The 13,188-nt window shown below is 40.5% G+C and overlaps 1 protein-coding gene across 1 annotated transcript in view; it reads right to left on the reverse strand.

The window, feature by feature from the left end:
* Window positions 1-13,188, reverse strand: part of ARHGAP44 (Rho GTPase activating protein 44) — a gene marked incomplete at its 5' end in the record, with an annotated part of 106,448 nt that overhangs the window by 21,076 nt on the left and 72,184 nt on the right. The window contains 6 exons of the mRNA XM_083352336.1: window positions 1,099-1,116; window positions 4,781-4,961; window positions 5,974-6,065; window positions 6,403-6,516; window positions 12,358-12,444; window positions 12,764-12,845. Coding sequence (XP_083208462.1) covers window positions 1,099-1,116; window positions 4,781-4,961; window positions 5,974-6,065; window positions 6,403-6,516; window positions 12,358-12,444; window positions 12,764-12,845 — 574 coding nt within the window. The remainder of the gene's footprint in view (window positions 1-1,098; window positions 1,117-4,780; window positions 4,962-5,973; window positions 6,066-6,402; window positions 6,517-12,357; window positions 12,445-12,763; window positions 12,846-13,188) is intronic.

Here is a 13,188-nt window from a genome sequence, read left to right on the forward strand (position 1 = left end):
CTGCAGTAGATAGAAGAGGAACCCATCTGGGTGTATCTAGGTCTGTAATCCTGAACAGACCCCGTTTCCCATGCGGTGCTGTATACAGACAGGATGAGAGGGAGTTGAAAACATGGAATGCAGACATCTTTTAGCCAGGGAGAAACCCATTGCTTTGAAATTCCACTGTGGTCCTTCTGTGTTAAAGAAAACATTAAAAAGGCATGCCTTTCTATGAAACTCCCTTCCAAGGCCTCAAAATGTCCTAGTTTTGACTACCCCCAATCTCTTGATTAGAGAGAAAGGGGCAGTTTGGCCATGGACTGTAAATAAATATTGTTTAAGCCAAGAAACGTCATGCCACTTTTTTCTTTTGCAGGCATATACATAGAATGAAGGCTATTGCTAAGCACATTGATTTGTGCTTAGATTGTAAGCCGCCCTGAGTCTTTGGAGAAGGGCGGGATCTAAATGGGATAAAAAAAAATGCAGGGAAACCCTTGCAATCACTTGCAAGAGAAACTTCAAAAGCAATGACCTTTTAAGGATAACAAAGTTTTGCAGCTAGAGAGGGTTTTCCAGAGTAACAGCAAGGAGCCTGTGAATGAAGAGAAGTTGCAATCCTGGGAATAAAATTCTGACCACCAAAACGTAAACTTTGGGGAAACATTTTTATTTTTATAACGTGCAGCTAGTAGAGCTGCCCGTACGTTCCAAAGAGGAAGGAAGATGCCTTTTGCAGTGGAAATTAATGGCATTGCAGGAAAGTGTGAAGGGCCAAGGCTCAGTGACTGGAACATATGCTCTGCAGGCTTGAAGGCCCTGGATTCAGTCCCCATCGCCACTATACATGTCCTAGACAGCAGGGATGCGAAAGCTCTCTATTTATGATCTTATGGAGCCTTTGCCTCCACATGAAGTAGCTCTGTATGTCCAAACACTTGCTCCATTCTGACTGCAGGGAAAGAGACGCTGGCTTTGGTGCTGCCTTGCCATGACTCTCAGTCAGGCAGAAGAAGGCTTTGCCTGCCAAGGCCCTGGGTGCTCTGAACAGGCTGGGTTTGAATACTGGGGGGGGGGGAAAGGAACGGTCCAAGAGCTACCCAGAAAATACTGTACCTTTGGATTTTCCTAAGGCTGCATGGACAGAAACACACAGACATTAGTGTAACACAAACTAAGGCCCAAATGGCTCTCCTCCTGCACCAGCGTGGCTATTTATTGGGGGGAAGGGGGGGAGCCGGTGAGGGTAAGAGGACAACTTGAGAAAAGCCCAGTAATCAAGTCCCTCCAGCTGCAGGGTATTACTACAGAGGAAGCAGGGTGTTTAATGGAAAGAACCAGAGAAAATGGAAGGATTCTGGGAAAACAATGAGCCCTCTTTCCCCCTCCCCCCCAATTTCCCCCTCGGAATGTTAAAGAGATGATTTGGAGAGGCAGAAGGAAGCAGATTGCAAGGATCGTATCCTTGCTGCTCTGGGTCTTATGAGGATAGGAAACCAGAGGAACTACAGAATGGATGATTACATGAATGAAATGGGAATGGATCACAATTCCTATATGGTTCCTCTCTCTGGATCGAGGGAGTTGGATTTTTTGTTCTTGGCAGCTAACGTTTCATGTCTGATGTAAGGACAATACTGGGAACTGAAAGCTATCAGCGCACATGGAAAGCTTTAAGAATCAGCCTATCGTCTCTCCCAGGCTAATTTGTACTCTCTCTTGTACTTTCTTCTTGTTTGGGCTCCTCCCATCACAATCCCCTTGGTGCATCTGGGAAATGCTTTGAATATAATTTCTCCCATATTTCTCCCATATGGTTAGAATATAGTTCTGTGACAAGGAGGTCTGTCATGATGAACTTAAAACAAATATATTTGTATTTCTGCCCGTGGCTGACTAGTTTTATGTGCTGAAACCTTGGCTTAATAAATAACAACATCCAATAGCTGGAAGAAGGATAAAAACAACACATGACGATCCTCAACTGTTTAATGCAAATTTCACAGATGATGCCCCAAATACAATCTTACAAGACTCTGAGGTTTGTCTGCTTATCACAGATTTTGACCTGCAGCATCTGCATGCAGCCTCTCATCAGATGGACTGGCACGGAGAGGGGGAAGCACAGAAAGAGAGTGCCACGTCCTTCAAAGGATATCAATATCTCCTAACTTTGTCTCTGGTTCTCAAAGGATTTCCCTCAGATTTCTGACTCTTCATTAAAAAAGTAAAGTTCCCAGTCTCTGCTTTAGGGAATCTATATTAGGAAATAGATTATGTAATATCCAAACCTATTCACTTTTCATAAAAGCTTGACATTTCTTTTAGCCACTGCAGGCCAAAGAATGTGTCCAAGACTTGGGGCAGATTAGTTTGTTGATGATAAACTGGCCTGGACATTTGTGCTTAATGAGGGGAAGAGCTCATATGTGGGACATTAGCTATCCATGCTTGCTGCTTTACTATTTTATTATTCAACGTGATGTGCAAATGTAACTGGTAACACGCAGATAACAAATTCATCTGTTGATGATTCCTCAAAATCAACTTAAGTCACAGAAGAAGTTATTAAGGCTCAGGTCTAGCTTTCAAATGGCAAGATGTGGAAGGCTGCTCACAGAGCCACTCCTGAGCATCCTGTCTGACAATGTTTCTCATGGAAATGAGAGCTAACACATAACTAGTGCGTTGGTGGCACAAATCTGGCAGTGAATGTGATCCTATCTAGGCGAAGGACAGCAGTCGCTATTAAGTGTAAGAGGTTATGGCAGTGAAGAGGGTTAATGTTGTTTACTTTCCACAATCTCAGTGAATCACTTAACAGGATAGGGTAGTTAGTAGGCTGCTCAAGAAACATCATGCTGAATGGCCTACTTAGTGACTGGGCAAGGCATTTTGAGGGCTAAGCAACACAGATTTACTTCAAATGAGAGAGTCTAGTTTGTCCAAACAGAGATTATTCTGGAGATCCACAGAGTTAGGAGATCAATTTCAATTACCTACAGGATTTCTTCCTGCTCTCAGGTTGAGCTCAGCCTGCTATATTATATAGGAAGGGGCTCTTTGTTATTCCATATTTTAGAGATATCAATGGGATGGTAGTTTTAGAAAATTATTTTAAAAATTCAAAACTTTTTCAAAGAGCTGTTAGGTTAAGATGACCTTTGCCTGTGTTTTCTTCTACTTCTTGTTTTTTGTTATTTTGGTATGATATGATATGATATCATATGACTACTTTATTCAAGCTGAACTCTACTCTTGTAGTAGGATTAAAGTGGCTTGTCATTACCCCCTTCTGATATTTTTTTTAAAAAATTCTCAGCCTTGCCTATAGCCTTGGCATTTGCTGGATGCCACTTAATGTAGCTGTTAACTATCAGTAGTAGCAGTAACAGTAGCAGCAAAGGCCACTGCTTAGCTTCTGAGTCCAGACAAAGTCACCCAGGTGCTGCCACTTTCTAAGGCAACAAATAATAATAATTTGTTTGAAGAGTGAAAGCCAGGTGCCTATCTCCTAGAACAGACATGTCAAACTTGTGACGTCACGTGATGTCGTGCAACGTATCGGGTTGGTTTTGCCATTGCCGGCAATGGGATGGGTGTGGCTTCCGCATGACGCATCCGGCCGATGGACCGGCAGTTTGACACCCCTGTCCTAGAATGTGGAAATGCCTGCCAGTATTGGTTGGTCTTTGTGCAGATAAACAAGAGACAAATGCCTGTCATTATTAGACAATGAAGGTTCAACAGCATCCATAGGTTAAACTGGATAGCTGCTGCACAGGGAAGCTAGAAAACCTTTCCACTCCTGCTAACAAGCCTGAATAGCATGTCAGCAGAACTGCCCCCCCCCAGCACTATGGTGGGTTCACATACCAAGCTAAAACATGATTAGAACATGATTAAAACATGATAAGTAAGTTTATGCTCTCATGAACTGGAAGAACCAAATCATAGTATAATCTCTGAACCCAGGGCACAGAAGCTCAGGCCAAAGACCTCAGATGGATGTTGATCTATTCTTGCATTTCTTATGGCAGTAGGAAACACATGATAAAAATTAAGCATCCTGGGCTAAATTGTCACACTGCAAGGGGATGGTGAAAACAGGATCTTATAAGTATCACCGTGACCAGGCTTATTTCTTCACCAATGCGTGTACTAGTCTTTTACTCCTAATTAATCTTGATGGTAACAGAAGAAAGGGAGTTGATGATGATAGACTGTCAATCATGGAAGAGATTGCTTTGGGAATCTCCTAGCACAACTTCCCTTAATTCTCTACTAGGATAGAGATAAAAGATAAGATTGTGATCAGTTACATAATTAATTTAGTTCATAGTTCACAGATAGATAGCACAACTTTCCTCTGGAAAAGTTGGCTAACTCAGGATGACTTTCTGATATGTCAGAGTAAGCATAACTGGAACATAATCCTTGGCCTCATAGATCACTGCCCTGGCTTCTGCCAACTTCCGAAACTAACCTTTCTCACCTAACTTGTCCAATAGAACAAATACCATTAGCAGAGGACTACTCAGGCAGTTAGGCAGACAAGCAGGCAGGAAAAATAGCATATTTCTTTTCAGCAGGCCATAAGTCTCATGCCTGGGGATGGAAGAGGCACTTAAGAGCAGGGTGAGATGTTATGACAAGGTGATGAGGCATCTGTACTCCTTAAAACATAGCCATTATTTCACCTAGGAAGTAGCACTCCGAGCCAACATAGCCAACACTTCTAGCTTGCACCCCAGATTGTCTCCATACTCTTTTCACAACAAAGCAAAAGAGCCCCTACCCATCCTTCTTGTAGAACTCAAGCATCATGTTGTCCGTGGCCACACTGAGTGGTCGTCGGGTCTGATCTGAGTGCTTGTGGTCGGCGTGGTCCATATCGGGTGATGGCATAGAATTGTAGTTTGCATTGTGGTTCACATGCACAGGGCTTCCATAGTTCCCAGTCAAGTTGAATTCAATGTCTAATTTGGAGAGACAGCAAAATAGTCACGCACTGCATATGTTGCAAACAAAGGCATACCATGGACTAACTTCCATCTCAGAGAAGAACCTCATCCCAGTAGGAAAGAGTCTCTCTCTCTCTCTCACACACACACTCACACACACACCACCACCACCACCACATATGAGAAGGCAAACTAGCAAATTCTTATGGGACTTATCAGGTGAAAGTATTTTTCAAAAAGTAAATATAAAGAGAAGGCATTAAACCACATTATCTTGGCTCTCCAGCAGCTGGTATCACAATTCTTATTTTCAAATTACAGCCTTAGACACTGTGGCCTGACTAATTGTTACAGAGGTGCTAGTCATGTAGGGAGGAACAGTAGGTAGTGTTCTGTACCAGCCTACTACCGGCCCTGCAGAAAAGGCAGGGACAACCCCTTTACAAATGGCAAGAGGCTGGAACTAAGCCTGCCAAATTTATTAACATAAAACAGAGCAAAACAAGACACGAACCATGAAACAGGAGCTATTCAAACGGTTGCCTTCAGCAAACCAGCCCTCCCACACATTCCCCTTTTAAACAGTTCAGGGCGTGGCTTCTCTCTGCCTCCTTCCGAGGTGCCCCATTGCCTTCCTCTGTTTACTCCTGATTGACTGCGTCCTGCGTCGGGCGTCCTTGAACAGGGCCAGCTGTGGGTCATCTTCATCCATGCTGTCAGGCTCACACAGCTGGGTCTGCGTCGTAACCAGATGGCAGGGGCCTGGCTGAGGGCTCTGCGGAGCCTCAAGGCCATCATCAGCAAGCTCTCCAACACCCTCAGCAAGCTCTCCAACACCCCCCCTCCTCCTCCTCTGAATCGTCCGACCCAACTGCCGAACCCACAGGCTTACCCTGAATCACAACAGGTAGTAAGTGAGAAAGAACTGCACAAGCAACAGAACTAATACCTAACTCTCACTACTAGCTCTGGTGTGGTTTGACCCAGAGGCATCCAAAAAGAGTAGATGGGATGAAAAGTGTCCTACCTCCAGGAAAGAACCAATCAGCGTGCTGGATAAGGGGTTCAATAATTGCAACTATCTGTAGAGAGACTGTTGCCATCATCTCTGTGATGTTTCTGAAATGAATGAAGAGGTCCACAAAGAGAAAGTCATGAGAATAGTGATTCTTCTGAGCACCTGGAAAAAACCTGAAGATCTCCTGCTTCTAATTTCAAATTAGCCTGCTTTGTGTCCTGCTTCTACGGCACTCCTTGCCTTGTGCCATGTCCCATTCTCTAAAAAAACATTTTTAGGCGTAGGAAACCATTAAGACGCAGCCATCCGATCAGAGTATTCCTATTAAAATCAATATCGGCAAAGGATAGCAAATAAAATATTGTCCCAGAGCTCACATGCCTAGGTTACAACACGTAGCAATTTAACACAGCAAAGCCTTTGGTTTCAACCTCTTACCCTTCTGCCTGAGGCCAGAGGAGATTTGGCCCCAGCACAATGGCTATGTTGCTTGGTGTCATTTTGTTTGCATCTTGGTATTCAGTTAAGTTTGCAAGGAATTTGATCAGGTACCTGCAGTGAGATGAAATCAAATTAAAATTGAAGTGAGAAAACCGTATAGGTGCTGGGGTACAAACCATGAGCTCAGTCTGGTTAACTTTATTTGCTAAAATGCCACCAACCAAATGCTTTAGCATGAGATTACACAAAATAAAAAAGTAGTAGATAACTCACAATGTCTCATTCACTTTCAAAAAAGGGGCCAAGATATTCCTCTATATTGCAACACCTGCTTCTGCAAGATGAGCAACTGACACCCTCCTGAACTGAGAACCATTTAAAAGCTGAAATGATGAAAGTCTGACACGGGTCTGGACCTGCCATCCTTAGGAAAAGTGAAATTCCTAGAAATTTATCCATCAGTAATATCCGAAGTAGCCCATTTGGATTTAAAGTAACATTGATCCAAACTGTTAGTACTCTAGACTAGGTCCGAATTTCAGCACTTGGCAATTACCTTAGACAGGCACTTGGGAGCAACCATTACGGCTGTAAGGAAAGCTAACAGAATTTGTTCCTTTGTTGTAAAATGTAAAGGTGGACCAAATAGGGGCATTCCCCTGGGTTTTCAAAGCAGCATGGATAATTTGAGCCTTTTATTTTTCTATTGTTTTGGAAAACAACCCCCAGAACTAATATTGATTAACTTGTTGGATTGTATACTTATTAAGTATCCATTTGTGTCTTCATTTATTGTGGGAAAACATTTTAATGTTCCACCCCACTCAATTTATGGTCACTTTTGCAAAAGGATGTCGAAGTTTTCAATTACTGCTGCATCACCCACATAATTGAATTTTTCTTTCTGCTAATTCTAGGGCATGGATGTTGAAGGAACGGATAGAATTTACTGGAGCGTAACCCCATCTTCTCACATTGCTTATGTATTAAAAGGAGGAGGCATCTGTCAAGTTACTCAAAACTGCCCTTGTGTGGTCCTTGAGACTGAGTCAAATGCTGTCTGAAAATAAACAAACATTGCTTATAACTTTGAATGTGATTATTGGATGTACTTTTCAGCAAGGTATAATCCCAGGCAGTGATCAAATTGTTGATCTATCCACCTGGAAGCCTGCTTGTTTGGGATCAATAATGTCCTTTTCAGTAACTCACAATTACACATATAGGTATCATATCAGTTTACCACCTTCAGAGTGTTTCTTATTGTAGTGGGATTAAATACAAGATGAACTCTACAAATGTCTTCAAATTGCAGCAGAACAAATTGGTTGCTGACCATTGATCTACAAGGAGGAAATAAATACTTCTATTATCCTTCTATTTTGTGTCTTCTTGGGGAAAAAAAGAGAACTCAAATCAAAAGGTGGCCCAGATACAAACTGCTGACCTAATTCAGATGGCTCCTATGTTTATCCCTGCATTTGGATAAAAAGCTTAACATTTCCTGATAGTGTGCAAGTTGTTCCCACACCAGTTAAATAGCCCTACCTGAGGGCTAATTAATTAAAATGAGGATCTAGATGGTATCTCAAGGGAAGGATCATGCTAATAAGTGAAGAATGGATTGTGTTTCTACTAGGAGTGTATTATTTTGAGACGCTAGCTAGAGCAATCTTGTAAATTGAAGTTTACCTTTCCTCCTTAGTGCTGGGACTAGGGCTTTCTTGAAGGGTAGGCCATGAAGACAATTCTTTCTCCAGGGACTCCATGGTTATGGCCTCTGGCGGCAGGGTAAATTCTCCTAAAACTAGGTTAATACTAGAGCACCTCCTGCTATTGAGTGGGAGCATCTCACACATTTAAAATATTCTTGATGGTGACTCAGGTACAGAGACTGGCTCGTTTAGCCCAGGGAAAATATCCCCCTCATATAGAAGTAAAATGATGTTTAATGAATTAGCAGCTGAAAATGCTGTTTGTAACCTTGCTGTAATGTCCTCAAGATCTGCTACTATATGTCCCTGCTCTTCCTAGAAAAGCAATTTGGGGTATTGGAGGGGCTCAGTTTTAGTGTTACCATACGAGGGCCTTATCTTTCTCTCTGTTTTCTGGTTGGCATTCTTCCCAAAGGTTAGCAGAGGATAGGCGCAACTATCTTGAAATACTCTTGTGGCAACTTGCCAAAGTTCTCGCTAAACTTTAAAAACATTCACGATAGCCTATTTTGTGTTTCATTGATTATTAATGTGAATCATGGCAACACACAGCATTATTATTTTTAACTGTTTAACGGTTTTTTAAACTGTTTTAACTGTTTCACCTTCACGTATGTTTCACTTTGTCCTTTGGTGCTAAAGTCTGTATTCTGCCTCTTTGCTGTATAGAGGAGATGTAGTACGGATAGTCCTTGCTTAGTGACCATACTTATGACTCGGTTCCAGAATTCCAACAGCAGCACTTCCCCGTGGTCACATGACCGCATTTTGGGTGATTGGCAATTGTCTCTTTATGACTGGCTGCAGCATTCTGTGACTTATGGTGCCTTTTTTGCCGGAGAAACTGGCTTTTTTGCCCTATTTCTGATAAAAAGTGCCCATAGGAATGCACTGACTTGCTTAACAATTGTGATATTCACTTAACAACTGCCGCAGAAAAGTTCATAAAATTGGGTTGGTCATGAGGGTAACTCGGTTTACAACCATTGTGACTTAGGACAGGAATTCCAGGCTCTGTTGCCATGAGGCAAGGACTACCTGTCCTGTTATCTATCTGCTGTATATCTTTTGTTACACAATCCATGTTAGCTGTTTTGACAGCTGCTACAGAGTTTGAAGTTTTCTTTTTTTCTATCAAAGATTTTAATTCATCTAACTTTCTCTTGGCATCAGATGGCAGTTTGAAAATAGATATAATTGTGTGGGCAATAAGCAAACAGTTGTTTGAAACCAGGGACAAATTTGTACTACTTCCTAGCAAGTTGTTGGCTGCGTCAGTTATTTCACACTCAGATCCAGATTCTTCTCCTTCACTTCTCTCTACCATTGTTACATCACTGGATGTAATGGGTTGAGAGAATAATGTTGGGAGATAGCAGGAACAGCCGCACCCTAAGAGTCGTCTGATATGAGCAGGGCTTTTTTTCCCTCATAGAATGCTCAGAACGGAGTTCCGGCACCTTTTTTGGATGGAACCTTGTAGGGTAGGCAAGGCGGGTTGTATGACTTGTGTAAGTTCCGGCACTTTTTTTTTTTTTTTTTTACAAAAAAAGCACTGGATATGAGAGAGTTCAAAGAAGGAACGGAGGTGGTAAAAGCAGAAGGGAGCCTCCCTAATTATTTGGAAAGTAAAGGCAAGGGAGAGGGAAAGTGCTTTTAGAGTTACAAGATGCAGTTTATGTAACTTTACAGTAAAGGCAGTCATAGTATTCATGATTTGGGTGTCCTGTCTGGACTATCTTGAAGGGCTGAGACTGGATGATAGTAATTTACCAGCTTCTCAATCTATTAAGATATAACTTTTATTAACTATGAGTACAAGGGGCAAAGGGGATTCGGTTGTCCTCCATATGCAAAAATTCAGCGGCTTGTGAGTTGTTTTCTCAAGTGTTATATTTCTCCTGCAACTTCTATACTTGGCCTTTGTAATATTGTTGTTCTTATGCTTGTCAATTACTTTGTTCCTGATTTTGCTTCTTATATCATTTAGACTCAATATTGAGTTTTGAAGTTTAGGTACTTCCAATCCACAGTATGCTAACTGAGTAAATAAAATGAAGATGAAAAAAATAAAATAAATATTAAACTAAATTGAATCCATAACAGATTATGTCAGTTATTGGAAATTGGGAAAGTCATGAAGGGCTCACCTAGTATTCTGCTTAATAAAATATTCGTCTTCTGTTTGAAGAAAAAAATGAATGACGCTTCTTATCCTCTGGGTACCATGATAGAAATAGGGATACCTTCTTCCACAAATAAAAGCTAGTATTGGAATTGATGAAATGGATGAAATAATAGCAACTTGGCATACTGGTCCACTACCTTTTGGGGGAAAAAATGGTTGAACCTCAAAATCAAGAGAATGTGCAGCCTAACCATTCACTGTACAATTGGGAGGCATTTTGAAGGAGAGCTAGAGAAATGGTCTCCAACCTGAGTAATGTTGAAGGAGATTTTAAACTGAAAATGTATAATGATCAAATTCAGAGAGACAAACACAATGGGATGATTGAAGTGGATCTCAAGGTTTAATGATATTGGGCAAAATCTGAGTCCTCCAGAAAATCTGGATCTATTTGATTAAGAGAACAAAGGCTATATTAGGCTGGAAATGTGCTTCAAAGAAGCATTTTGGAAGAGTGAAAAGTGTTAAGGATGTTTGCAAATGATGTCTGTTACATGATTACTCAAATACATGATTGGTTGGCAGAATGTGAGAAGAGGATGGAATAGAAAACCAATACATGTAATTGTCCTTGACTATATCTTGAATCGTTCATGGGAGACTTCCTCAATGTGACCAATGTGCTGAACATCCTGGTGGCCTTAGAGAATTCAACTGAATCCATTGTCCATTCAATCAACTAATCACTTGAAAAGATGAGGGAACCACCATGAAAAATATATGGTGTGGTGAAAAACAAACAACTTGTAATACTTTTGGAGTTTGTTGATCTTAATGTGGCTCATAAAAAAAAGAATTGTGTGTGTCCATTTAGTGAAAACACTGTGTTGCTTACAAGTGTCTAGTGAATAACTTTAGAAGGTCAAAAAATACACTTAATGCATGCCTAAGAATGAAAGTTTGCTGGCATTTGCAGAACAGTCTCTTATAGACATATGGCCGAACATCTGCAGAGCAAGAATGAGGTGTCCTGATGAACAGCTCTAAAAAACTGTGAAGAAGAGTTGAGATGATTAAAGAAACTAAGAAAAAAGAACACTGATAAAACAGAAGGATGATCAGTTCCAGGCTGGATGTGCTAATTGTGTGATAGCTGAAAACAAGACTGACGGATTCAGTGGAAGACACATGTGAGCAATAGGGCTCCTACCAAACCATTCTGCAAAATCTACAAGATTCAAAATGGGATTTGGCATAGGCATATAACCCTGGGTGTGAATCATAGATCACAATGAAGAAATCTAACAATGACAAATCAATACATCTACTTGTGGGTGCCAGTTGACATATATATATCATTTAGTACAAGGAATGATATGTTGTGCACCTTTAGTATTTGTGTATGATCCATAAAGAATGCATTGACCATAATTTTTGCCACTTTCATGATGGCATTCCTCGTGGAACACCTTGCCTTTCAAAAGGCTGTTAAAGTCATCTTGTTTCACCAAGCTTTTGGTAGGACCTGGGCTGCCACTAGAACTTTTCTTAGAATCCACTCTATGGTATTTGTTTAGTTTTTATGATTTCGTATTATGAAGTGCTGAGCCCTTAAAAGTAGAAATAAATGTTAACCAAGCTGTTAAACAAATGAATAAAGGGGCTTTAGTGAAAAGAATACAGAAAAGAGACTCGAGACACAGCAACTTTCACAACCATTGCCAGTTTCTCTCTGAGAAGTTGAATAGGTTAAACAGTTTAGTAGATATATTTGTATATTCTTGTATATTGGTTTTTGAGCAATGTTTGATTTCTTTTCTGATCGGGAAAAAGTAATTCTGCTAAGATGTTAGTAAAATGGGAAGTGTGTAGAATGAATGAATGAATGAATGAATGAATGAATGAATGAATGAATGAATGAATGAATAGGGATAGCAGATATAATAAAGTTTTGCAAACTTCTGGATTGGCTATGCTGACCTCCCCAGTGTTCTTTCTTCTTTGACTCTAGTACAGTATCATACTGTAAAGGGATTGTCTTTTGGGGTAGAATATTTGCCTCCATGACTAGTACAATCAACACAAAACCATATTCTTCAGCTTGTATACACCTGCCTTAGATTATTGTAGCTGGCCTTAGGCAATTTCTCAAGGGCATTCCATAGTGCTTGCAATCTCTTGTCTTGGTCCTGAATGCTAAAAGAAAGAATAACTGAGATTAATTCAATAGCAAGCTAGTTGAGAGGGTAGCAGATAAATCAAATAATAAATAAAATTGCAAAATAAATAGTAAAATAACAAACAAAATACATCAGGGTTGTTCTGATAGAATAAAAAAAAGTAGAATTTCATGCTGTTTCCCCGGCACCTGTCTTTCACAAAGTTCAATAGAGTTTATTCCCAAAGAAACCTCTGCAGGGTTGCCATTTTATTTATATTCTAATTTGACAGCAGGGGGCAAAACTTTGGAACACAGAGAAACCTGGCTTTATGAAAAATTGTTTCAGGAACTCACTTAGAGGCTTGAATCCATTCTTCATAAAGTTCAAAGGTCATGAGTGGTTCTGGCAACTCTCGAAGATAGGACTTCAGTGCCCCTGTAGAAGATACACAAAAACACAGAAAGAACTTTTTCTTGTTTCAAATGCTTATCTTTTTCTTATCCTTCTTTTGGCCTTGTGCAATATTAGCAGACAAGAGTAAAATTTTATAAATCGCTCAGAGATCGATGTACTATGGAGTGGTATATAAATCTAAGTGCTATTGCTATTGCTATTAATAGGCTTAATAGCATACCATTAAATAAATAGAATTCAAAAGAGGGAAAATGTTTTAAGGTCTTCGAATCAATCATATCATTTTCAATAGAAATATGTTTTTGGATGGATTATGAGAATAGACACAAGTAATCATCGACTTTGGTAGAGGACAGGAAGGCCT

Source organism: Vipera ursinii (genome assembly GCF_947247035.1).
Source record: "Vipera ursinii genome assembly, chromosome: 2".
Classification (NCBI taxonomy): Eukaryota; Metazoa; Chordata; class Lepidosauria; order Squamata; family Viperidae; genus Vipera; species Vipera ursinii.